Below are 22,608 nucleotides of genomic sequence, written 5' to 3'. Positions count from 1 at the left end.
GGTAAAATATGCAGTTATTAAACCGCGAATCGGCGTTGACGAAAAAAAAAAACAATTGCATTTATGACTGGGCTACCACAGGTATCCCATTAATATAACCAAAAATGGTAATGTTCCGCACTGGTAACTAGGGAAGTATTTGTATTGACAAAGCCAAGTGATACGAGGCTCAGGAAGTTTGTCCACAGGGAGCCCAAAAACTTTTATTTCCGAAAAAATGAATAAGCAGAAAAGAGGGTATAACCCTTAAAAATATAAATACATATTAGAATCCACCCACTTAAATAAAGCACCTATATCAGGGACTACCAAGTGCCGCAATAACAAAAAGACATAATATGATAATCATGCGGGCGAACTGTCTCAGCGTGATCAGCGGTGCACAGCGCAGGCTAAAATCTAACGAAGCCTGTAATTTATTTTGTTTACGCTGCTCTTGCTTTAGTTATCTTCCTTGTTGTGCACAAGTCGAATGAATCAACCGGCTAGCCTCCCGTTCAGAATGCCATCGCCAGTGGAAGAATTCATAGATGGGACGCCGCTTGCTACAATACAGGCTGAACTAACTGATGCTGCCCCATCGCCAGGAACTTTGTTGACCTCCAACGAAAATGCATTTCTGGTCGCAGTTCGAAGGAATGATCTTGAAAGTGTTCGAACTATGGTCGCTCCACGCTCACATGATCACAGTTCCGGTCATCTCAAACCCGAGATGGAGCAACATGAGAGAGGAATTGACGTGAATTGTATGGATAGTACAGGAGAAACAGCGCTTCAAATCGCTGTTAAGAACGACTCAATTGAGATGATACGGCTTTTATTAAAAAACGGCGCCGATGTAGGGGCAGCTTTGCTTCAAGCGGTCAGTAAAGACAATGTCCTTTATGTCAAGGCACTTCTTGCATATGAGAACAACAACGACCGGTTTTCAAGACGCTCATCTAGCTGTGTGAATTTGTCAAAGAATACAAATGACAGCAACAGATACATGACCCCCCTGATTCTGGCTTCACACAATAACAGCTATGACATTGTAAAGCTTCTATTATCCAAAGGTCACACTATTGATAGAGTCCATGACAGGGGGTGCCTCTGCCCTTGGTGTCAATCACTTGGACGGATTGGGACCTCGCTACACCGACTTTACACCTACCGCGCCCTTGCAAGCCCTGTATACATGTCACTGACATTCTTGAGCTGTGTAGAAGCGGAGCATCTTACTGATAAGATAGAGGCTAGTAAGAAAGACCCTGTGCGACAGGCGTTTGAATTGAATAAAGAGCTGGTAGAGTTGGCTGACATTGAGTATGAATTCAGGTCAGACTACTTGCAACTATCACAGCAGTGTGAGGAGTTTGCCGTGGCACTACTAGACCAGTGCCGAGACATGTCAGAGATTGAGCAAATGATGAGTGTGCCAGATATGGATGGGGCGCTGACAAAGAACGGGTCTAAATCACTGGGTGTCCTGGATTATGCTATTAATAACAAAAATGGCAGGGTAAGTGAAATAAGGGAAATCTCTACAATTCCTTATTATTTTGGGTTTGAATTTTTTGGGTCTGCTTATGTTTATATATACCTAAGTACCAGGATATCTGTGTATCCATTTTGTTTTTAAACTTGTCAGCAGCCGTTCAACCACAGCTAATAACCCAAATCAAAGGCCATGAAGTATGGGCTAGGTGCGCTGTATATTACTTTCTATCATGTGACATGTAAACTTGTTTAATTTATGTTTTCTATTTGGTAGTTTGTTGCTCACCCATACTGCCAGATGATGCTCAACTCAGTTATCTACGGCGACTTCCATACCTGGGAGAAGATGGGAGTCACTCTAAAGATCTTGTTCGCCCTTCTCTTTACAATCTTCATCCCAGTCTGGGCCATTGTCTATTTTTTCACTCCCACTAGCTGCCTGTCGCAGAAGCTTGCTACACCTATATTGAAGTTCATCATGCACACTGGCGCCTTTGGCTTGTTTTTATTACTTCTTATCCTGTCATCTGTTGAGGATTTATTCTTTGATCCTCTTAGAATAACACCACTAGGTAAGCATCAGACAAGGCTGACACATATCGTGCCTCTGTAGCCAGGAAGATCTGGTTTCTGGCATGGATCCATACACCTATTTCAAAGAATGTTACATTTTAGTATCTGTGTGTTGTAACCAGCAGTACAGTGGTTATGGGTAACATATGAATGGATCAATCATGTTCACTGAAAGCCATTTTAATGTTTACAGGCATATAAAAAGATTTACTTACCTTGGATTTGTTTCTATTTACACTTACTTTATTTGCATTGTATTTAATACCAATAAAGTACTGCTGTTTAAAAATCTCGGATTTTCTGAGTGCAACACTAATAGAAATGGGTGCATATACATGGCTCATCAAAAGCACCATACATCACTGGGGGTAAAAAAGCAAATGAGAAAAATGTATGCAAAGTAAGCAAAAAAGAAATAACTAAGAGAAAATGGCCAGATAACAGGACAAATACCCCCTCTCTCTCCACTTAAAGATTCAAAGATTTATAAGCTCCAATACATTTCTTCTAAAATTCTTTTTAATTTCTCAGACATTCTAATAACCATCTGGATTTTTGGACTCATTGTGCAAGAGCTGAAAGACATGTGGCGTCAAGGCAAAGAGCGCTACCTCTCCCAGTGGTGGAATCTTGTCACTTTAGCTATGCTGGGGTTATTTATCATCTCGGGTATCCTGTGGGTTGCTGGTTCTGCACTGTCTGTTAGCAAGGAGGGATCCTTGGCAGTGTCCTTCCAACAGGTAACCTTTTTATTTATTTGTTTGTTTGTTTAATAATACAGCCAACCCTTAGCTGGAGCAAGGTTATCAGAAACTACATTAGCTAATAGATAGCTTAAAGAGACATTGACACTTTCTCCCCTAGTCCTGGCATCAATTCATTGATAAGCCACTAAAATCGGGAAGAAAAGGAGCAATGCTGTATGTAAATGCTCTTATCCTCTCTTTATTTAAAGCAGGGCACTAGAGTAAGACCTTTTATTCCCCCAAATTTTATTAGCAGGCAAGGTTCACTGTTTTGATTGAAAAAAATCAGTAAAGTATATGTGAGATGTCCACTTGGGGTGGTTTCTAATGTTCATCATGGCAAAATGTTATGTGCATAAGCTCCAGGCGCAGATCCAGGAAAAATTCTGACCTGTTTACCAAAAAAAAAAACAATGTGGCCTATTAACTCTTTTTTCACACAACTAAGTTTGGCTTTCCCATTTCCCCCTTTCCATCTTTCATGCAACTCGCACTTTTTTAACAGGCTACGCTGAAGCGTTTCATCTTCATTCTGGTTGGCATGTGATGTACAAGTAACTTTGTGCAAATTTATTATGTTATCTACAATGTTTTTGGCACGTTATTAGGAGCTTGGCGATAAGACAAAAATAATTGCAATAATAATTAGAAAACACATAAAAACAGGCACATAGATAGACATAAAAAAGACACAAAATGTTTACTTTTTTGTCGTTTTTTTTTGTCATTTCTAAGGTTCTAGGTCTCACCGAAGGCATCAAGGAATCGTACCGCTTCATTCTCCTAGCCAATGCCTTCTTCACCATAGGTGTTCTCCTCGCCTTTTTACACTTCTCCAATGCTGTCCAAGTGAATTCTACGCTCGGGCCTCTCCAGCTCTCTCTTGTCAAGATGGTCAAAGACATCCTTAAGTTCCTTCTACTTTTCTTCTTGATCTATCTGGCGTTCGTGGTAGCTTTGAGGAGAGTCTACTCGCAGTATGTTTGGGCGGGAAAAACGTTCCTCAACCAGACTTCAACTACATCGGAATTCGCTAGGTAAGTGTCACGTACAGTGGCTAGAGTTGAGCGTCCCTCAATTTCTAGTAAAAAATATAAGTAATGTTTAGGGGCTAAAAAATGGAGTGCCTATAGGTACATCTTACTGGACTTCCCCCTCATCCGCAGAATAGAAATATAGAATAAATATGGTATGCATCCAGGCCCGTAGGCTGGATTTAGGGTGTGGGGGTTGCGTTTTTAAGGCTCAACATCAAAAGTCCATCTTATTATTCTAGAGCTTGTCTATAGTTTTCTAGTCCGCATACCATTTCTCTTTATTCTGTCTTTTGCAGCGTTCAAGGCAGTATGCGTCTCGTCTTTTGGGCCATTTTTGACAAAACGGAACTTGAAGAGTTCAACACGGACCCATCCTTTCCGACCAAAATTACCCAAAGCACTGGCGAGGTCCTATTCGCGCTCTTTAACATCGCCTCTATCCTCGTGGCGATCAACATGCTCATCGCGATGATGTCGAACTCTTTCCAAAAAGTGGCGGTAAGTAGCTTGCGTAGCTAGCGCAAAGGGTTGACGAGACAAGGCGCGCGCTCCATCCTCCTCTCCAGTCAAATAATTTTTTTTTTCTTTAAACCTCAGGTTTAAAGAGGTTTCTTCCTGTTTGATATATCTGTCCACTTATCCGTGAGAACGCGAAAGAACAGCGACGCGGATAAGTGAACTGATAGAAACAAGCAAGAAGAAAGTTCTGTTACCAGGGTATAAAATTAGCAGAACTGTCGGTCTAATCGCTAAAATAAGGCACTTCAGCTGAAATAAGAATAAAAAGTTGATTTGCATAAACTACTTCTGTTAACAAAAACGTTGGAAGGATACCTCAGTTCTTGTGACACTGTAACACTACAATTTCATCGTTGTCCCTTCCATTTAAGGACTCAGAAGACTTTCTATGGAAATTCTCGCGAACCAGAATGTGGATGGAATACATTATCAAAGGAAGCGTGTTGCCAGCACCGTTTAGCGTCCTGCCGTCTATAGCAAGTATCATCAATTTCTTTCGGAGCTCCAAATACTGCGTAAGTATTAACAGCTGTCATAGGTATCATGGGAGCGAAGGGGGACTTGTAACCCAGGGAACAGGGGGAGGATCAAGGAGTTCCAATAAGACGGAGCCGAAGCAAAGATTTCGAGTAGGGTGGCCTGATTAATTGTTCTTTGACATGTATTTCTTTATACTTTTTTATATTTTTATTTGAAATCCCTTAGTATGCGAGGGAAGGTGTTGTTCTGGCGAGTATCATGAAGCCCTCAAACACTGCGTAATAGCGACCGGCGGCGGGTTCCTGAAAGGCCGATTAACTTAACCCTAGATCAACAAATTAAACCCTGGGCTAGCGCTAATCGGCTTTTGAGGAACCGTCCCCTGGGGTAAAAATCTAATTGTGGGTTAGGGCAAATTCAACCTTGGGTTAGCGCCAATTGGCTTTTTATCCAGGGATAGAGGACGCTCCTTCAGGTATCCTCCCCTCTCAAAGTATTTCCAACACTTTGCTTTATAAGAACGCATAGCTGTTGAGGACAGTTTTAAAATTCCTGATGAAAACACTATTTTCTTTATATTTAAAGCCGTTGATTTGAACATTTTTTTGGCTCGCAAAGATGTCTTCATTAACGGGGTTTCAATCTATCGCTTAGTTTTTTGTCGCTTCAAATATCTTCCCCGTCATTCATCGCGCGGCGTCTATGTTCATCATCGTCCCCTGGGGAGGGGGGGGGGAGGAGAGAACCAGGGTCCAACCTCACTCCAGCAGGGTTGAGGGTGTCTAATTTATTTTTTTTTCACTCTGTCAGTGTCGGTTTTTCACGGATGAAGTAATCACAGATGGCCCTGGTTTCGTGGATGATAACTTCGTGAGTCATCTATCTTGCCTTGAACTTGATAAAAAAAATAAATACACCTAGGTAAAAAAATGATTTCAAATTCTATTCTTTACTAGCGCATCACCGTGGTTCGTCGACTAATCGAAAGATACTTCTACAACATCGAGAAAGCTAAAGACAACACCAATCCTAGCCATGTCGGAGTCGAACTTACTGACCTAACACTGCGCATGCGTGACCTCGTAGAGAAGCTCAAGAAACATGAAGACGATCCAGAAATCCCCGCAGATAAAAGAAAGGTGAGGCGGCATGGTTATAGATATTTGTGCTCAGCTTCAATAAGCGCTTAGAACTAGCGCAAACACGATACTGAAGGTTTTTGTGAGCGCCACTATTCAAATATTTTGAAAAAAACGTAACCACTCATCAACGCTCGAGTATCGTTTGGATCGCAATTCTTTCAGAGCTGAGAAAGATGGTAACTTTCATTAGCTCTAATCTCCAATTGATGGGTTAATAATCGACGTCCGAAGACAAGTTTTTGATAAAATTGTTACGCGTTTCTTTTTCCAGGAACTTCAACAAATTGTGAAGCTTTGGAAGGAAACGGAACGCAAGCACTTACAGGTAGGGCGGATTTCTTGTGTCCGTGACTGCGCGACCTAGAATCTAACTTTGTGTTTTGCTATGTCTATTGCAGATAGAGTCCGCTTTGTGACTGGTCGCGTTGCCCCTTTGCCACTAAAATACATCACTAAAATACATATTGCTGTTTATTCAGAACAGCTGTAGAATAGATTGACCAAGGCATTCTTAGGCTGCGTAGCAAGCACAAGTTGGGAAAGAAGAGAGGAGACAAGGCGCTCCATCCTTTTCTCCAAAACTTATGACCATAATGTATACTAGGGCGTGACTAAATTAGATTGCATACATAAGTCAAAGAGACAGAATTGGCTTAAAAGAAGGGGACCTTCCCTGTATCCCCCTGGGACCCACAATTGTCCCCTTGTAAATAGAATACAATAACAGAAATTGATTTTGTGAGAGTTTGTAACACCCGAACGCGTGCTCCTCCAGGGCAATTTTTTTTGGCATTTATAAAACGCTTAAAATTGTTAAAACGAATGTTTAATATCCGGCTGTAAGAGCAGCAAATTATTTCATCATGGTATTTATTTTTAGAATTGTTTCACTTTTAAATCCCTAACAAGTCAATAAATTCTTGTTTATTTAATTCGATAATTGACCATAACATTTGTATATGGTTTGAGTAATAAAGCCAAAACAACGTTGGGTGCGATACTTACTCGTGGTTGACACTAGTGCACACTAATTAACTCTAGTATCGGGAGAAAATCCAATGAAAACAGACTCCTAATGTGAAGCAAAACAAAAAACAAAGAGCACTTAAAAAATACATTCGCGTTCATCAGTTGGTTTGATTCTCACGTCAAATGAGAAGTATGTGTGATAACGAAGCGCGTGCATTGGAAGCCCCCCCCCCATCCTCTCCAAACACAGAAGAAGGTAAGTTTGATCCTCCAATAATTACAGTTTCCTTCTACGCAGTTTAGTTGATATCCTGGGAAACATAGTCTGGACTCCTATTTCGGTTAGCGTATATATGGACCTACGCTCGAACTAGAAAACCTCACATCGTTCCGGACACTACTATTGCCTCTTACCCGGGGAGTCGCCTTACACACCTATGATAGCAAGTTTGCTTGCGATGTTCATAACCAAGGCGCTGTGTTTAATGATATTTCATTATATACTTTTCTATGAGATCCGCAGGCGTAGGAAGGGGGGAGGGCGGAGTGCACCCACTCAGTCTATCCCTTGCTACCTTCCTGGATCTACCCGATTTCGATGATATGATTCAAATGTTGAATAAACAAAGATATATTTACTGTTTTATAACAGTAAAATTAAATAATGGTTATGTTAAAAAATTATATCCTCAATTGATCACTCCTAAAATAATCCTTTTTTTGCATTTCGGAATTCGTATTTTGGGTACAGTACTGAAAACGTTTAGGGCGGTACAGAGAAGAGAAGGTTAAACTTTAGAAATCTGCTCTAATAGGATAAATATATATGTGATAAATATTATTTATTTGAAAGATAATCAAAGATAGTATTATCTGCATTTAAGATAGTGGTATATAGAACTATAAATATTGCGGAAGAATATGAAGTCAGCTCATGAGCGCCTGAAGATCTTTGCAAAGCTCGTCTATATCACGTGACTGTCCCTGGTATTTCGTAAGGTCCACCCCCATAACTGTCACAAGATCGGCGATCTGTAACAAAACGGATGTATGATTATCATGTACCAGAGACTTTAACGAAACAAATTGGCCAATTTAATCGAGCTCATAGCAAAGCAAAGCTTACCTCTGAACTGCATTGCATAAACCGCTGAAGAGCATAAAGGCAACGATAAGCTGGAATGCAAGTGAACGAGAAGTTACAATGGAGACAAAGAAAACAAACGTAAAGCAATGTAGAAAAAGAAAGCGAAAAACAGTAATGCGTATTCCCATTAAAAACTAAAGAAGAGAAGTGAACATTTTCCTTAAAATATAAAAACGTCTATTATTTAACAAGGGGTACTAATGGTGTTCTTTGAATTATTTATGTATTCATCTTCCCCCTCACAAGAGACAATACTGAGACAAGAAAACATATGATTCACAGTAGCTTTTGCCACTGTAAGCCAGTAGAGGATATAGCTGGAGGGTTTAGGGGGTTTAAACCCCCCTTTAGGCTGCCAGAAAGCCCCCCTCTAGCGAAAAGCTAGATCCGCCCCTAAGCCCGGGGGCAAACTAGAAAGGTTGCGGTATCCAGCAAATATCTTAAGCTGATATTCTTTAGTGATATTTAGTAATTTTCGGAACAAACAGTATGTACCTAGCGGTAAGAAAGTGAAGAAGAAGAGGCAAAAGGGAAATGTTCTTTGTCTCTGCTTACCAGTTTCACCACAAGTCCCTTTGTTTAGGACCTCTATTATCGCAGTTGAACATTCTAGAGCAATATCTTCATTCACCTGAGAATAAATAGTAGAAAAGCACAAGGTGATTAGAACATTGAGCTTGAATTAAGTTTATATTAATGAAATGTACTTGGCTCTGGTTTTATTATAACGCTTGCTTTTATCAGGACACGTTCACAGTACTAGATAGTGATTTCGTGAAACAATCATAGTACCCGCTTTACCACGTTCAACAAGACCAAGTTGTCCAATAAGCATACGAATCACAGTTTTTACATTTGCCACGATTATTGAAGTTCATGCGTAATTCTTTCGTCGTTTCTTGCATTCTTGTTGGCACACCGACAAGGTGACCACGGTAGCGCGCGCGAAATTGTACAGTTTGCAAATGCTTTACCGTATATCTGGCGATGTTGAATGCAAGTGCTGCACCAGCAGCTATAACATCTTCTTGTTCGTGCAGAAGGGAGCAAACTGCTACTGTGGAGAGGTGGGGTGGGGCTTCGTCTGTCACGAGCTGGGAGTGACCAGCATAAGAGCGTGTTGCGTTACAAAACTTAAATTAAAGTCATTGAATGTAGTTAAAGAACCTTGGTCATCCACACCTTTGTTATTTACTATCAATGTTGGAAGATAAATCATTTGAAGTAGTCTGGGAAAAAAATCTTCTGAAAAAGAAATAGACTTCATCTACAATAATCAATCGATTATCGCAAAGCCTTTTTTACTCGTGTGACTGAAAACGAGTAAAAAATGTTATGGCATGCCTCTTGCTGAAAGTTTGAGTGTTCTGCGAACAAAAATCTAAATATAAGTAATTTGGCATTTAAATTACGACTTCTTTAGTAAAAAAAACTTGAGCAAAGTTTTGATCAATCAGAGAGTACAAAATGCAATATAAGTACTGGGCATCTGTTGACTGGAAGTCTCAAAATAAGACTTATCGCGACCGCGCAACAGCCTTACACTTATAGTCTTGCACTTACCATTTTAACGGCTGATGTATGGGTATCCGTTTCTTTTGCTGTAGCAGACGAAAAGTCTTTAATCACTGACCTTAAAAATTTGTTAACTGCAACAAAAAAAGGTTCATTTAAAAAATAAAACGAAAAAAACAGCAAACAACTTCAGGAGACAGAAGTCCCAAAGGAGTCGTAGTAAGGTTGCAAATACCTTACTAGGGTAGAAAGTATGATAAATGATCACTTGTTATCGAAAACGTTCTTGCATACCTTGTGATAATTGTAAGAAGTGTTTGTTCAAACAGAGAACTTGTAAAATTTCCATCAATAGCAGCAGACACTGTCCTTGCTTCTGGGTAAGCTGCTGATATAAATTATCTGAAAATGAAAATAATTGAATTCAACATTGTGTGAAATTATAAACTATCATTATAGCGCTTTAGTCTAATATTTAAAAAAATCTTATTCTTACAAACCTGTCATCAAGTATCTACATCTTACATTGTCTTTCTCCTCAACTAAATTTGTCTATTTCCCCTCTGTTTATCTTCCACCTCATCCCACCACCATGCCAATGCTACCTCACCTTAACTTAACTCAGCTAACAACCTCACGTCACCTATGCAACCTCACCTTCTTTTATCTTGCCTTATCTTACCTTGCCTTGTATCACCTCACCTAATCTCATGTAACCTTATATTACCTTATATTTATCTTGACTTACCTCACCTTTTCTTAACTTACCTCACCTTGCCTTGTATCACATAATTTAATCTTACCTCTCCTCACCTCGCCTTACCTAATGTTACAGTATGTTACCTTACCATCTCATGTTATGTTACCCAAACTTACATCATACAGTAGTTGTCCATATAAACCTCAGATAACATGGTTAGCTAGCCTCCTCTAACCTCCACACCACATCACCTGACCTGACATGACCACATGACCTTATCATGTGTCAGCTTGCACCTCAGCTCACCTTACTATACACTCACATTACCTTACTCTCTCCACCCTTACATCACCTTGCTACAACACTTCATCTCACCCTATCAGGCACAAACATAACCTCACTTCATCTGCTTACAAGACCTCATACTTTTTTCCCATCTTTATTTCTTTTTTCCTCACCTTACCTGGATATCTCCTTATCCCCACCAGCCCGCCTTATCATACCTCACCTGCATTAGGTTACCCTCTGAAAACCTTACATCTTCCTCACCCTTTTCCTACATTCAACTTGATTTGATTATAACTGTGAATTTGCTATATCTTACCAATATATGTGACATGTTTATCGGTTACTGTAGATGGTTTTTTGGTCACACATTCCTTCAGCTCCTCCAAGGAAGACATGTCACTGTTCCCACTACTCATTAATCCAGATTTCAGTTCTTCAAAACTAGTTTCAACTTCATTGACATTAAACACAGCTGGGGGTGGGGGCAAAAGTTCCATTGCACCAGGAACTTGACTCTGTCTTGGTACACTTTCCCTGGGCTCAAAGATTGACTCTGGGTTTTGTTTTTCTTGTTGTTTGGAGGAATTCCCACTTGATGCTATTCTGTGTGATTGGTGCATGGCTGATGGGGTTGCTCTCTCATTACCACCAAAAGATGTTCCACCAGCTGGTGTGACACGCATTGAGTCTACGAGTGGTTTGATCATCTGACCAAATGCACTGAAAAAGAAGACACATAAAAGAAAAAAATAAGGAACCAGCAACATAAAAAGGAGATAATCTCTTACATAAAATTACTATACATCTCATTTTTGTTTCTAGTGAAAATAAAGATAATGGCTTCTTCAAAAAACATCGAAAATATTTTGCTGTCAGGGAGGAGCATAATGAGGAAGGAGGAGGAGCCACAATTCTCTACGAAACAATGGTGAAATAACTCAAAATCCCCTTCTCCTTCCACAATGTTCACAAGCTTAGCTTATGAAACATGGACATCATCAAAACATTGTAGAGGCAGGCAGAAGAAGAAAAAGGAATAAAATATCTGAAACCAAAATGAAATAAATGAACCAAAGGCCTTATTAGTGATATTTTCCTTTTAATAACTTCGAGGATTCTAGCTACATTAGGCGTCTTTCTACAAGATGATAATGGACATTATCACTTTTAGGCAAAACTTTGTGCATGTTTACAAACAAACATTTGTTGAGGGTAACTACTTTCACTTCCCCACCATTTAATGCTAAATCATGAGAGATTATCTCAATCTTAAATACCCCTATACCTTCTATTCCAGCTAGTTTTCAAGCTCACCTATTAAGGACATCTTTTGGTAAATCCTGGATGTGTCTTGGGATTTTCTGGCCAGTCAGGAACATGGCAATTTCATTGGAAAATGTATTGCAATTGTGTTCAAACAGGTGGTACTTCTCTGGCCTTTGAGAAAATAAAAACAATTCTAAGTAGGCAAGGACAGAATTAAACCCTATTTTGATTAATTTTGGAAGATTTTCTGTAGTATTCACCCATTCTTCTAGTTTGTCCATCCCTCCTTTTTAGAGGTCTAGAAGTGCCTGTGGCCTATATTATGTAGTCTAAAACACCTTCATCCTCTCCCTTCAACAATCTAAAATCCCTAAAAGTTTAGTGATATACCTAATATATAGAGCAAATGATTTGTCTTGAAAGGAGTGAAAATACCTTAGTCACCAAGCACATATTTAGGAAGGGCATACACAACCCATCTTGATTGCAAAAAATTCATTTACTTTTCTTATTTATTATATATGCATTCACCCTCACTCAACAACTCCTGGCTACATAAATAGCTCTTAGTACCATGGAAACCTGTTATTCCCTGTTATTTAATTAAGGTATGGGACATGAGACCCCCTTGGGACCACACCCACATGTCGTACCTGAAGGCATCACAGCTCAAGCCATGAACATATTCCATAAATAAATCTTCTGTAACATGAGTCACACCAAGGTTCATAACCTCATCTGGTGAGCCAAGGATTGTACCTCCCTGATAAAAACAAGAAATCTCTAATTAGTAGTTCACATAGTAAAAGATGGCAATGATACAGTAGAACTTTGAAACTAATGTGTATTGGGGGAGGGGCCAATGAGGGGTATTTCATCTGCAAAGTATAGTGTGCCATATAGACTAATGGGAGATTGAGTAAAAACAAAGGCAGAAGGGGGGGACTTTAGCATTTTTTGATTGGATGTAGAAAGCAAGCAATTCACTTAATTGTATTATTTTGATTTAGTGTTGGAAGTTTTTCTATTGGCAAATTTGTTTTATACAGTAACTACATTGTAGTTGTAGCTGAAAATCTTCCGGCTGTGCAAGCCCAGCTTGACCTCCCAGTATCAACTTACTGGAGGGCAGCTCTCAATTCCGCCACCACCAAAGAAGAACTCTTTCCCAAAACATACCACACCAGTGTGCCTAGTGAAGACAGAATCATCAATTAGTACCAAAATATGATCAATCTGCCAAGTGATCAAACAAAGCTAGGCATAATAGCTGTTCCTATCCAGCATCCTGCTGCATGCCTGTCGTCGTCTCTCCCGCTCTCCTGTGTTGAGCGTCCGAAAAATTCTAGAAAATCATCATTTTTCCTATTTTCTATTGAAATATTTGAAACAATAATTCCATTTTGTAGCGCAATTTATCTAACACCCTCATGAGATCTATAAGTGGATTTGTATGCTTGAGCTTTCTATATGGCAAATGCCTGCAAGGTTTAACCCACCCCTCCCGCCAAAAAATGAATATACCCCACCCCTCCCCCCAAAAAAATCTCAAGCCTCGAGATTTTCGGAGGTTGACAGGTATGATTCTGGGAGTGGAAAAGTAAAAGATCAAATATACAATTCATGAGAGAACAGCTTCTCCGGGATATTTGGTGTGAGATTAGGTAAAAAGTCTGATCTGATAAAGATGAAGAGAATGTATTCTACTAATGAAACTGTTCACTAACAACTGTTTCTGACATCTCTTCATTGAAAAAAATCAGTCCAAATGCATTGGAGGACACCTACCAAATTCCATCGATCTGTTTTCCTAAAAAACAAAGGGCAATTTAGAGTGTTACAAAAATTATTTGTAGTGATCAAATCCAACGGGTATTACAGCAAAAAGATCAAATTCTCAAACGTTCTCTACTGTAAATTCTAAAATAGTTTTACCTAAAAGGAGAGGAGACATCTGACGTGCCAAACCGTTGGACAGTTCATAAACATACAAATGAACTTCTGATCCTGCCATCTTAGAATAACACTAGAGGAATTTCGACAGGCCCTATATACCAGTGATGTTATCTGTAGTATTTACAGGAGAAGCCAGGGCTCACGGGAGAAGTGAAAGAGTTTCGGAATGACTCAACAAAAATCTCTAAGAATTCACTACACGAGTAAACAAGGCGAACACTCAAGTCAGGGGCCTGGGACTCGGACATAACTACACAGGAACCCCAATTATCTTCATTGAATTTTATTCTTAATACCGAAGGCTTTTCATATTTAAATACCCTAATGATTTATTTAAAGATGTCATAGCATTTTACAATTATTGATTACATAAACTTGTCTGATTCCTTTTTTGTTGTTGTTGTTGTTGTAACTTTTTTCTTTTTTACAAAAAGGTATCAAGCAACCCCAAACGGCTCTACGTGAAAGCAACGAACGCCTGGGAGAAATTGTGTTGTCACACTTCAAAAATATTTTTATTTTTTATTTATCCCCAGAATTTTCTCCCCTAGTTTGTACCGAGATGACAAGAAAAACAACAAGAAGAAAAAGATACGCCATTTTTGCTAGAAGCACAGGTGTAAGTGAGACCGTTTTAATTTGCGTAAACGAAGAGTACTTTCTTGCGATGTTATTTGCACTCTACATGTTTCCCCCAAAATTCGAGTTGATAACCCAAGGTAATCGGACTCCTTCTTTGGATACGTACAACCATTTTTTATCCTTGTATTGATACTATAATCGACTGAGTATCTATATATTACCTTTCGTCTTTTTTGTCTGCGCACGTGATAATCGTTAGGGGTGATGGATGTTTGAGGTAAGAATGTGTTTTTCTGGTATTGACTTGTGATCAGCTGTCTTTATTCCATATCCGGTGATCGCACAAACTCGGTCGACTCTCCAACAGCGAGTATTCTACAGAGGGGAGAAGAATTTCCACCTTGATAGACACCTCATTGATGCTTTGAACTCTAAAAACATACCGACCAATTCCAAGTTTTTACTGCAGTATTATAAGTGGTATTGTCTGATTGAATTATTCAATTCATTTTGACTGGTAAGTATAGTACACTTCGACTCTTAAATATAGCAACCAGATTTGAATTTTTATCCTGAGTTATTGGAATAATAATGGTGCCTTTAGGCTGGTAAAACGCTGATTGATTAAATCAAAATTGTTGATCTTATCTGATCGTGTTTTAAATTGGGGTTTTAAAGTGATAATAAAGACTAAAAACTATCAGAGATACATCGAAGTTATTTCACCCATATTCCTGTTACAAGTACTGAGCATAATGCTATAATTGATGTGTTTTGCTGCTTATAATAAAGACTTTGTTATTGTTAAAAAAAAACATTTCCCTTTGAAAGTTATAAAAAAATGAAGTAATAATCTATCTTATAAAGGAATGAAATAATAATTTCTGTTATAAAATAATGAATTAAAAAATGATGCTATATCTTAAAAAAAATAAAAGAGCTATAGAGCTAATAAGGTCATTTCCAAATGGCAAAATTTGGTATCAGCTAGCACTTAACCTAAATAAAAAAGAGAATGGTATCTTCCTCTCCAGGAGATACAGGAACGACTGTGTTTTCCTCTCCCCCCCCCCCCCCCCCCCCCCCACACACACACACAATGTAAAATCTTTTAGTTATGGCCATAAAAATTCAGTATTTCTCTAACCTCTCAAAAACAGGGAACTTTTCCTGATGGATACATCTGTAAAACTTGGACACCATGACAGTAACAAAGCAAGAAAGAGGCTCCCAGAAATTCCCCCAGAGGAGTTGGCTTTGCATGGCGGGAAAGAGACAGCAGATGGTCAGATCAAACCCCAAGGCCTCCCCCCTGAAGTTCAGGCCAACATTCGGCGTCGACAGTTTAAGAGTAGCATCCACAAGAGGTCAAGGTCATTGTCTGGATTGGAGGGGATTGATTTCTATTTGGATGTGGACCCTAAGCAAACTCCCAATCAAGAGGAGGTTAAAGAGAGTAATTCTTCCATACGGAATGACAAAGAGAACATTGCCATGTCATTGCCTAATACACCAGGTATGAGCTGATCAATGAACTTGGTATGAACAAAACATTTGTCAGATGGCTTTGTAGCATATTTAAGATTTATGGATGGGGGGGGGGAGCAATAAACATGGGTGAGTAGAACAAAGGGGGGTACAGACCTCCCTAGGAACTTTGTTTTGGGGCCCAGCCTCCCTCCAACTTTGTTCTGGCTGACAAAAGAAAAAAAACATACATCATAATGGGCCAATGTTTTCCAGTGTACAGAGTATTGAGTGCCCCCCTAAATTTTTGCTTCTACCAGTTATAAGTGAGAATATTCCAGAAAGTTTGGGGTATAGAACTAAGCATCTGTCAAGCTCTTTTGCTAATGGGTATTCCCTTTTTTCGAATTATCTCTAGCATTAGATAGATATAAAGCTATATCAGATTAGAGGTCTATACCCAGGGCCTTAGCAGGTGATGGGGCATGTGCCTGCCCAATATCTTCGAAAATGGGAATGACCAGAAGGGGCGTGGCTGTGTCCCTGCAATATATTCCAAATATTTTCAATATTTTCCTTATGTGGCCTGCTACGGCTCTGATGCCATGATATAATTATCTCAATTCGGTTAACTTTTACTATAGTTATCCAAAGACGGAGCAGCACAGGAAATCAATTGTCCAAAGAAGACAAAGATCAGGAAATTTTGAAGGAGCTTCGCTGGCATTACAAACAGTACATCAGAGCTTCCAAGCGAAAGAAGGAAAAGGTATGCAAGAGAGGGACTAACATATACCTATAATGGTACCATCTAAATTAGGCCAAAGGCCTGCTTCAAAGAAGTGACTATTAAAAGGCTGTAACCAGAGGTGGGGGAGGGGTTGAGGTGTTTAAAAGATCTTAACTGGAAGGTCCACTCAAATGAAAGAAAATTAATACCACTGCAAGCTAGGACAAACGAAAATGGTGAGAAAATGGCCCACTAAATGGGTATCATAAAATCCTGCCTACAAACTGTACTCAGTAGTGGTAGAAAATACAGTAACCAAAATGTTTGTACTTAAATTTAAGCCAGCAACAAAAACGTTCAACTTGACATACAACATTGTTGCCAAACAAGTTGAGGAGTGATGTGGCCATTTAGAGTAGGGTGGTTGCTTCATTTCAGGGTCATAACAGACCTCGAAATACTGGGGGAGGGGGGCAAAATACAGGGACAGTAAGAAAAAATCGGGGACACATCCACACCCATTCTCAACATTTTCTGACAAACCATAATGATTCAAATAAGCGCCCTCCTTTAAATAACTGCCCCCTCACTAATATGCACCCCCCTTGACCTTGAATTTTGGAATAAGCAACCCCTCCCCCTAAAGAATATCCAAACAAAAGCACCACTTGAATGGTGTTAATCTTTATTTTATTAAGCTCGCATTGACATTCTCACATTACAACAATATTTTCAAACAATGAAATCCTCTACATGGATGTAATGTATTTAGTCTAACAACAATCTTACTGTTGTTTCAGTTAACTGCAAATTCATCAGAAGCTGGTATTTTCCACCGAAATGAATTAACAGCCCCCTCCCCAATAAGCGCCCCCTCTCCAAAAAGTGCTCCCCAAAGACCCCAAATTAAAGCCGCATTGTCACAAGTTTACTTCCGGTCGATTGCGTAAGAATCTCCGATTATTTTTAACGGAAAACACGAAAAATATTTCAAAATATAGAAAGCAGTGTGTCTATTGGAAGTTTCTTTGAGGATGTGACTGCTCATTTAGAGCGGATGGCCTGTTAAACATTTCGGATTCGAATAGATTCTTTTGTCTTTTAACGGTTGAGGTTTCCGTCGGACCTCCGGAAGTAAACTGGTGACAATGCGGCTTTAAATTGCCCCAGGTGCTTATTATAATCATTACAGTATTATTTTAAACTGGGGGGGGGGGGGGCACAGCCCTATAGGCATACAGCCCTGCATTTTACAGGTTGTCAATTAAGAGGTATCACGGTAGCCCATTTTTCTAAGACGGTCAAATTGATTTCATTCCAAACTGCCTGTTGACATTACAGATAAGTCCAAGTGGTGAACCTCGTGTTGTTGGGGCTGTACAGGCTGTCCTTAGTGAGGTAAGCACAACAACTTGATTGTTGGTGGCAAGCCAACGCATAATGAACTCAGGGGGAGGGGAACTCAGATACTGGGGGAGGGGGTATTTGATTTTCTGTGCTCCATATTTTAGGTCTTACTGACCTTTCCAGGTAGTGGTGAGTCTATACTTGGTGTTTTTGGGGGTATAGATTTTTGGCTCCGTCAGACCGCTATGTCAGACTGACATAACCTGTCAATGTTCGAAATACACCAAGCAAGTTTTAACATTCATTAGTGTGAGTTAGTGTGTAAGCGTTGTAAGATGGTACCTCGGACCAGAGCCCCAAACAGTTCTCTAATACCCCTCCCCTCCCTACTACACAAGTCAATGGATTGTGTTTGGAGAGGCGGAGCCTCAAGCCGCATTTTCACCAGTTTACTTCCGGTCGATTACGTAGCAATCTCCGATGATTTTTAACGTAAAACGCAAAAAATATTTTATAATATTGAAAGCAGTGTGTCTATTGGAAGTTTCTTCGAGGATGTCATCGATAATTTAGAGCGGATGGCCTGTTAAATATCTCGGATTGTAATAGATTCTTTTGTCTTTTAACGGTTGAGGTTTCCGTCGGACCTTCGTAAGTAAACTGGTGACAATGCGGCTTTCAGTCTAGCGTTCTTCTCCGAGAAGGTGAGGGACTGACAGTCACCAATGGAGGTCAACTGGGCTCACCCATTGAACACCGAACGCGATTCCCTGAGCAGTCGCATTTTCATTGAGGTAATGACCGCGACTAACTGGGCGCGACCGACTTAATTTCCCACCAATTTCTTTTACAGACAGCAGACAAAAAGCAATCGTTTGAATCGAACCGCTGCGACAGCTGCGGCAAATCTGTAGATATCCTTGAGCGTGTAGCAGTCGAGAACCACGTGTTTCACAAGGCTTGTTTTGTGTGCGCCATATGTAACGTCTGGTTAAATCACTTTAACTACTGCTTCGTGCCAGACCACGACAAGTTCTACTGTGTTCAACATTATCAGGACATAGAGAATGCCACAGAGGGGCTGGGTAGTGGCGAGATACGAAAGGCGATGGGTATCGGCCCGGGTGTCCAACAACAGTTCAAGTTTACACCAGGTAAGAATTGCACCAAGATGTAACTTCTCCGAGATGCTCAAAGGCCACAGCGAGGGAGAGGGTGGGGCTGAGGGGGAGGGGGCATATTTCTGGGGGCTCATTTTTTAACACCATGTCAGAAAGTTGACGATTTTTGGAAACACGAAGAGGAAATCTTGAAGACATCTCATGTTGGTCTGTAGGCAGTAGTAACTGCGGAGGTTTTGAAAACCAGGAACTTTGGCCATACAGAGTTTGGACCCTGTCGGACTTCCTCTCCGTCATGTTTTTTACCCAATTGCCCCTCTGGTCCCCTCAGTCAAGAGTCTTGGAGAGGGGGATACAGTCATGGAATAATACTACATGGTTTGTGTTGGTACAACATCCTCGGGAACCCAGGGCGACGTGGAGACCGGAAGCGGAAGTACTCGCGAAGACGAAAGGACTTTTCCCCCTTTTTCTTTCATCTTCGCGCTTACTCCCGCTTCCGGTCTCAGGGTCGCCCTGGGTCCCCGAGGATGTTGGAACAATTAATTGGCAGATTTCGAGCATCTAGAGTCAGTCATTGGAAAAATATGCAATAAAGTTATCAGCATTTAATCTGTGCCTGGTTGCTTTTAATCGTGCGATTGGGAAAAAATACAGTTTCCATTGTGTTAAAACCATTCAAGATATATCCATTTCTTATTCAGATGTGAAGAGTGGTGGCAAGGAGGATAAAACGGCGAACCGAGTACAGAATTCTCTCAAGATTATGAAGGAGAAGATCGCACTGCTCAGCAAACGCGGCAAGAAACTTACAAAGAGATCAGCAAAACTCAAGACAGAGTTCCTAAAGTGTAATAATGACGAGGAAAAACGGAAGAAGTTCTTTGAATGGTTCGACGCAGAACATGAGAAAAACACGACCGTGCGGCGAGAAGCAGAACTTACGTTTAAGTACGTTGTAATCAGTCATAGCAAAGTGCGGTAGGGGACGGTTTTAGCCAACAGCGATATCTATGGTATTATGGTCTTATATTAGCTACGACTGTGATTTATCTCGCCAGCGTTTGTATAGCTAGTTTTGCAGATTTTTGAGGTAAATATCCATTGTTAAGTTTAAAATCCCTGTACAAATTCAGGGCCGTAGCAGGGGGCATGTGCCCCCCCTAATATTTTCAAAAATTATAAGGAAATGACCAGTAGGGGCGTGGCTGTGCCCCGAATTCGTTTCTATTGTGCCCCCACCCCCCTAACTTTCGTGGCCTGCTGCGGCTCTGAAATGTTCGATTAACCATTAAGCAGACTGTTTTCTCTTAAGAGGTAGTAACTTTTTCAGTGGTAATCAGATTTCCTTCATTTGAGCGATCCTTCCAGTCAAGTGGGGTGGTTCCAAACCTCCCCTGGCCACGGGCCTGGGTTGTAGTTTATAGGATAGTTCATCGTCTAACATATAGAGTTTTCTCCTGACGAAAGGGTCCGGGAGACGGAGCTGTCTGAAAAGTACCACGAGCTTGAAAAACAACTTCGTGTCATCTCAGAAAAAAGCGGTGAGTTTTTAAGCTTCTGTGGCGTGGTGAAGGATGCGCATGCACATCTTCTTGGGATGACAAATCGCGATACTCTCTTATGAAAAATTTAACATTTTTAATTTTCCTCCTTGTCTTGCCGACGTCTTGAAATGCGTTTTTAATAAGATCATTGACTGTTTGACTTAGTTTCGTATATATTTGGTCTTTTGTAGAAAACACAAAGACAGAATATGACAAGTCAAAAGAAAAAGAGCTGTTACAGGAAATGCTTGTAGTGGTGGAGAAGCGCGAGCAACTGATTGCCGAAATGGACGAGTCAAAACACAGGTAGAACACCCATCCGGAATTAATGAATGGAAAACTGAAATCAAAATCTTATTTTCATTTTTTTATATACATTCATCACGTAGTGATAAGGGGTAGCTTACACGGGGGGTCGCCAAAATGTTGGTACACTTTTATTGGACCATGAAAAGTTATTCTTTTTTTCGTATGATATCTATAACTGTGCACCCCCTATCAGCACGTTTTGGATACGCGCATGCTGCACAATATGTGACTCCAAATAAAAACTACAAACACAAACAAAAGTAATTAAACAGCACATTTTTACTCATGCCTTTTTAGATACATGGATGAGGACAAAGACTTGGAGAGGCAAAGTGAAGAAATAGGTATATGGCGAAAGTATCAGAACAGAGGCCTTTTCTATGCATTTCGCTGGGCTCGGCGAATGCCAGCCCTCTGAAATACAAAGAAAATTGGCCCCTGCTAGGAGAAAAATATCAGAGCAGAAATGGTCAGTGAACAGCCATCACTTGAGATGAAGAGTTATAGGATCAAGTGCTTAAGTGGAAAACAGCAGATTAAGACTTGATGAGTAGCAGAGAAAACGTTTGTCTCTGTGAAATTACTTTTACCTTCATATTTAGTTGTTATGCCAGGAAGACGTTCATCTACCATTGCTTGTGTTCCAGGTGTAAACAGACCAGACTTAATTAAAGATGCCACAGCGGCAGACAAAGATGCCCACAAAGTTTCAAGTGCTGTCAGTCGTGCACCGTCCACAGTCAAGAAGCAGTCACTCATGTGTCCGGGATGTACTCTTTTCTAGTTTAGACACCACCATCAGACATCACAGTTAGTTCTTTATCTCACCACCAAGAAGCAGTCACTAATGTGTCCAGGTTGTACTCTGCTTTAGCTTAGACATCAAGACACCACCATCAGCTTCTAGTCTAGCCAGTTTAGGGTGTAATATATTCTAGCTAAGATATCTACTGTAGAAACCACACAGGTGTGTGCCCAGATTTGCTGAGGGGGGTACACAGTCAAAGGTATCATATGGAAAAAGGATAGTATTTGCAAAGATCCTTTAATAAGAAGGACTTTTGAGCGGTTAAGGGGGTGTGCGTGCACCACCTCCAAAACAACTGTCCAAGAAACATTTTTGTGTCGCTTGAGGATTTGGCACTCTCTACAGGTTTTTTGGGGTAGCATAACAAGGAGAAATGCTGCATGCCGCAGACTATATGTCTTCTAGTTTAGCCAGGCCTTTTAAAAGGAGTAAAACTCTTACTGGAGCAATCATTTGGAAACAAGCATGGGTATGGGTATGGAGATTTTCAAAATAGCAAAATAATATGGATTTTTTAATTGTGGGTTTTTAGAGGCATACTACAGTATTTTCATTCAGATTGGAGTTACAATAAATTTAAATCTATTGGAATACTATGTACAATAAATATTACAATGATGTGATAGCTACCAGGGGCAGATACAAGGGGTGGATTGGGTGGGATATCCACCCCCTCTTTTTGAGTAAAAAAATTGAAAAGTCATAAAAAAAATTGAAAAGTCAATTCGTTTGAAGAAAATAAATGTCTGAGGGACGGGAGCTATGGTCAGTTTTCCTTCACCTGCTTGACTTTGCTGACATGACAAATCCAATTCAGCGTGAAGTCAGTGGTGGCGGATGTTTCTTTATATATAAATGTTTTTTTTTAACCAATAGGTTT

General features: G+C 40.1%; 3 protein-coding genes and 1 long non-coding RNA gene across 7 annotated transcripts; 2 read left to right on the top strand and 2 right to left on the bottom strand.

Moving 5' to 3' along the window:
- Positions 1 to 379: 379 nt before the first annotated feature.
- On the top strand, positions 380 to 6,967 carry LOC5520591 (short transient receptor potential channel 3). The gene is made up of 10 exons (XM_032365698.2): positions 380 to 1,501; positions 1,754 to 2,051; positions 2,584 to 2,792; positions 3,534 to 3,835; positions 4,132 to 4,333; positions 4,726 to 4,869; positions 5,645 to 5,704; positions 5,791 to 5,973; positions 6,248 to 6,301; positions 6,375 to 6,967. The coding sequence occupies exons 1-10, from the start codon at positions 473 to 475 to the stop codon at positions 6,390 to 6,392; spliced, it is 2,499 nt and encodes an 832-aa protein (XP_032221589.1). The 5' UTR covers positions 380 to 472; the 3' UTR covers positions 6,393 to 6,967.
- On the bottom strand, positions 3,732 to 4,247 carry LOC116603984. The gene is made up of 2 exons (XR_004290852.2): positions 4,105 to 4,247; positions 3,732 to 3,879 (listed from the first exon to the last, which is right to left on the bottom strand). It is a non-coding gene; the product is annotated as an uncharacterized LOC116603984 (long non-coding RNA).
- An 803-nt stretch (positions 6,968 to 7,770) lies between the features above and the next one.
- LOC5520679 lies at positions 7,771 to 14,730 on the bottom strand. Of its 3 annotated transcripts, none has more exons than XM_048719721.1 (12): positions 14,621 to 14,730; positions 13,650 to 13,671; positions 12,984 to 13,053; positions 12,515 to 12,624; positions 11,910 to 12,032; positions 10,912 to 11,315; positions 9,902 to 10,009; positions 9,656 to 9,741; positions 9,067 to 9,225; positions 8,648 to 8,723; positions 8,072 to 8,121; positions 7,771 to 7,977 (listed from the first exon to the last, which is right to left on the bottom strand). In XM_048719721.1, exons 4-12 carry the CDS (start codon positions 12,589 to 12,591, stop codon positions 7,873 to 7,875), a joined length of 1,188 nt encoding a protein of 395 aa, XP_048575678.1. In that variant the 5' UTR covers positions 12,592 to 12,624; positions 12,984 to 13,053; positions 13,650 to 13,671; positions 14,621 to 14,730; the 3' UTR covers positions 7,771 to 7,872. The 3 variants fall into 3 exon arrangements, with proteins under 3 accessions (XP_048575678.1, XP_001640506.2, XP_032221595.1); XM_001640456.3 differs by lacking the exon at positions 14,621 to 14,730 and adding an exon at positions 13,797 to 14,067; XM_032365704.2 differs by lacking the exon at positions 14,621 to 14,730 and adding an exon at positions 13,797 to 14,067 and having other exon boundaries at positions 9,067 to 9,186.
- Positions 14,285 to 22,319, top strand: LOC116603893 (F-actin-monooxygenase MICAL1). Of its 2 annotated transcripts, none has more exons than XM_032365500.2 (10): positions 14,285 to 14,436; positions 15,560 to 15,915; positions 16,511 to 16,635; positions 17,938 to 17,994; positions 18,797 to 19,097; positions 19,769 to 20,015; positions 20,535 to 20,608; positions 20,803 to 20,917; positions 21,218 to 21,264; positions 21,568 to 22,319. In XM_032365500.2, exons 2-10 carry the CDS (start codon positions 15,573 to 15,575, stop codon positions 21,702 to 21,704), a joined length of 1,446 nt encoding a protein of 481 aa, XP_032221391.1. In that variant the 5' UTR covers positions 14,285 to 14,436; positions 15,560 to 15,572; the 3' UTR covers positions 21,705 to 22,319. The 2 variants fall into 2 exon arrangements, with proteins under 2 accessions (XP_032221391.1, XP_032221390.1); XM_032365499.2 differs by lacking the exon at positions 14,285 to 14,436 and adding an exon at positions 14,782 to 14,916.
- Positions 22,320 to 22,608: the final 289 nt, after the last annotated feature.

Source organism: Nematostella vectensis, chromosome 12 (genome assembly GCF_932526225.1).
Source record: "Nematostella vectensis chromosome 12, jaNemVect1.1, whole genome shotgun sequence".
Classification (NCBI taxonomy): Eukaryota; Metazoa; Cnidaria; class Anthozoa; order Actiniaria; family Edwardsiidae; genus Nematostella; species Nematostella vectensis.
This window is presented reverse-complemented; position numbering and strand designations above follow the sequence as displayed.

Coding starts and splice junctions, on each gene's coding strand:
- LOC5520591 (XM_032365698.2), top strand. CDS start 473: ATGAATCAACCGGCTAGCCTCCCGTTCAGAATGCCATCGCCAGTGGAA. Junction 2,793..3,533: donor TGGCAGTGTCCTTCCAACAG/GTAACCTTTTTA, acceptor GTCATTTCTAAG/GTTCTAGGTCTCACCGAAGG. Junction 5,705..5,790: donor GTTTCGTGGATGATAACTTC/GTGAGTCATCTA, acceptor ATTCTTTACTAG/CGCATCACCGTGGTTCGTCG.
- LOC5520679 (XM_001640456.3), bottom strand. CDS start 13,875: ATGGCAGGATCAGAAGTTCATTTGTATGTTTATGAACTGTCCAACGGT. Junction 13,054..13,649: donor AAACAGATCGATGGAATTTG/GTAGGTGTCCTC, acceptor TGTCTTCACTAG/GCACACTGGTGTGGTATGTT. Junction 9,742..9,901: donor CTTCTTACAATTATCACAAG/GTATGCAAGAAC, acceptor TTTTTGTTGCAG/TTAACAAATTTTTAAGGTCA.
- LOC116603893 (XM_032365500.2), top strand. CDS start 15,573: ATGGATACATCTGTAAAACTTGGACACCATGACAGTAACAAAGCAAGA. Junction 17,995..18,796: donor TACAGGCTGTCCTTAGTGAG/GTAAGCACAACA, acceptor TTTCTTTTACAG/ACAGCAGACAAAAAGCAATC. Junction 20,918..21,217: donor ATGGACGAGTCAAAACACAG/GTAGAACACCCA, acceptor ATGCCTTTTTAG/ATACATGGATGAGGACAAAG.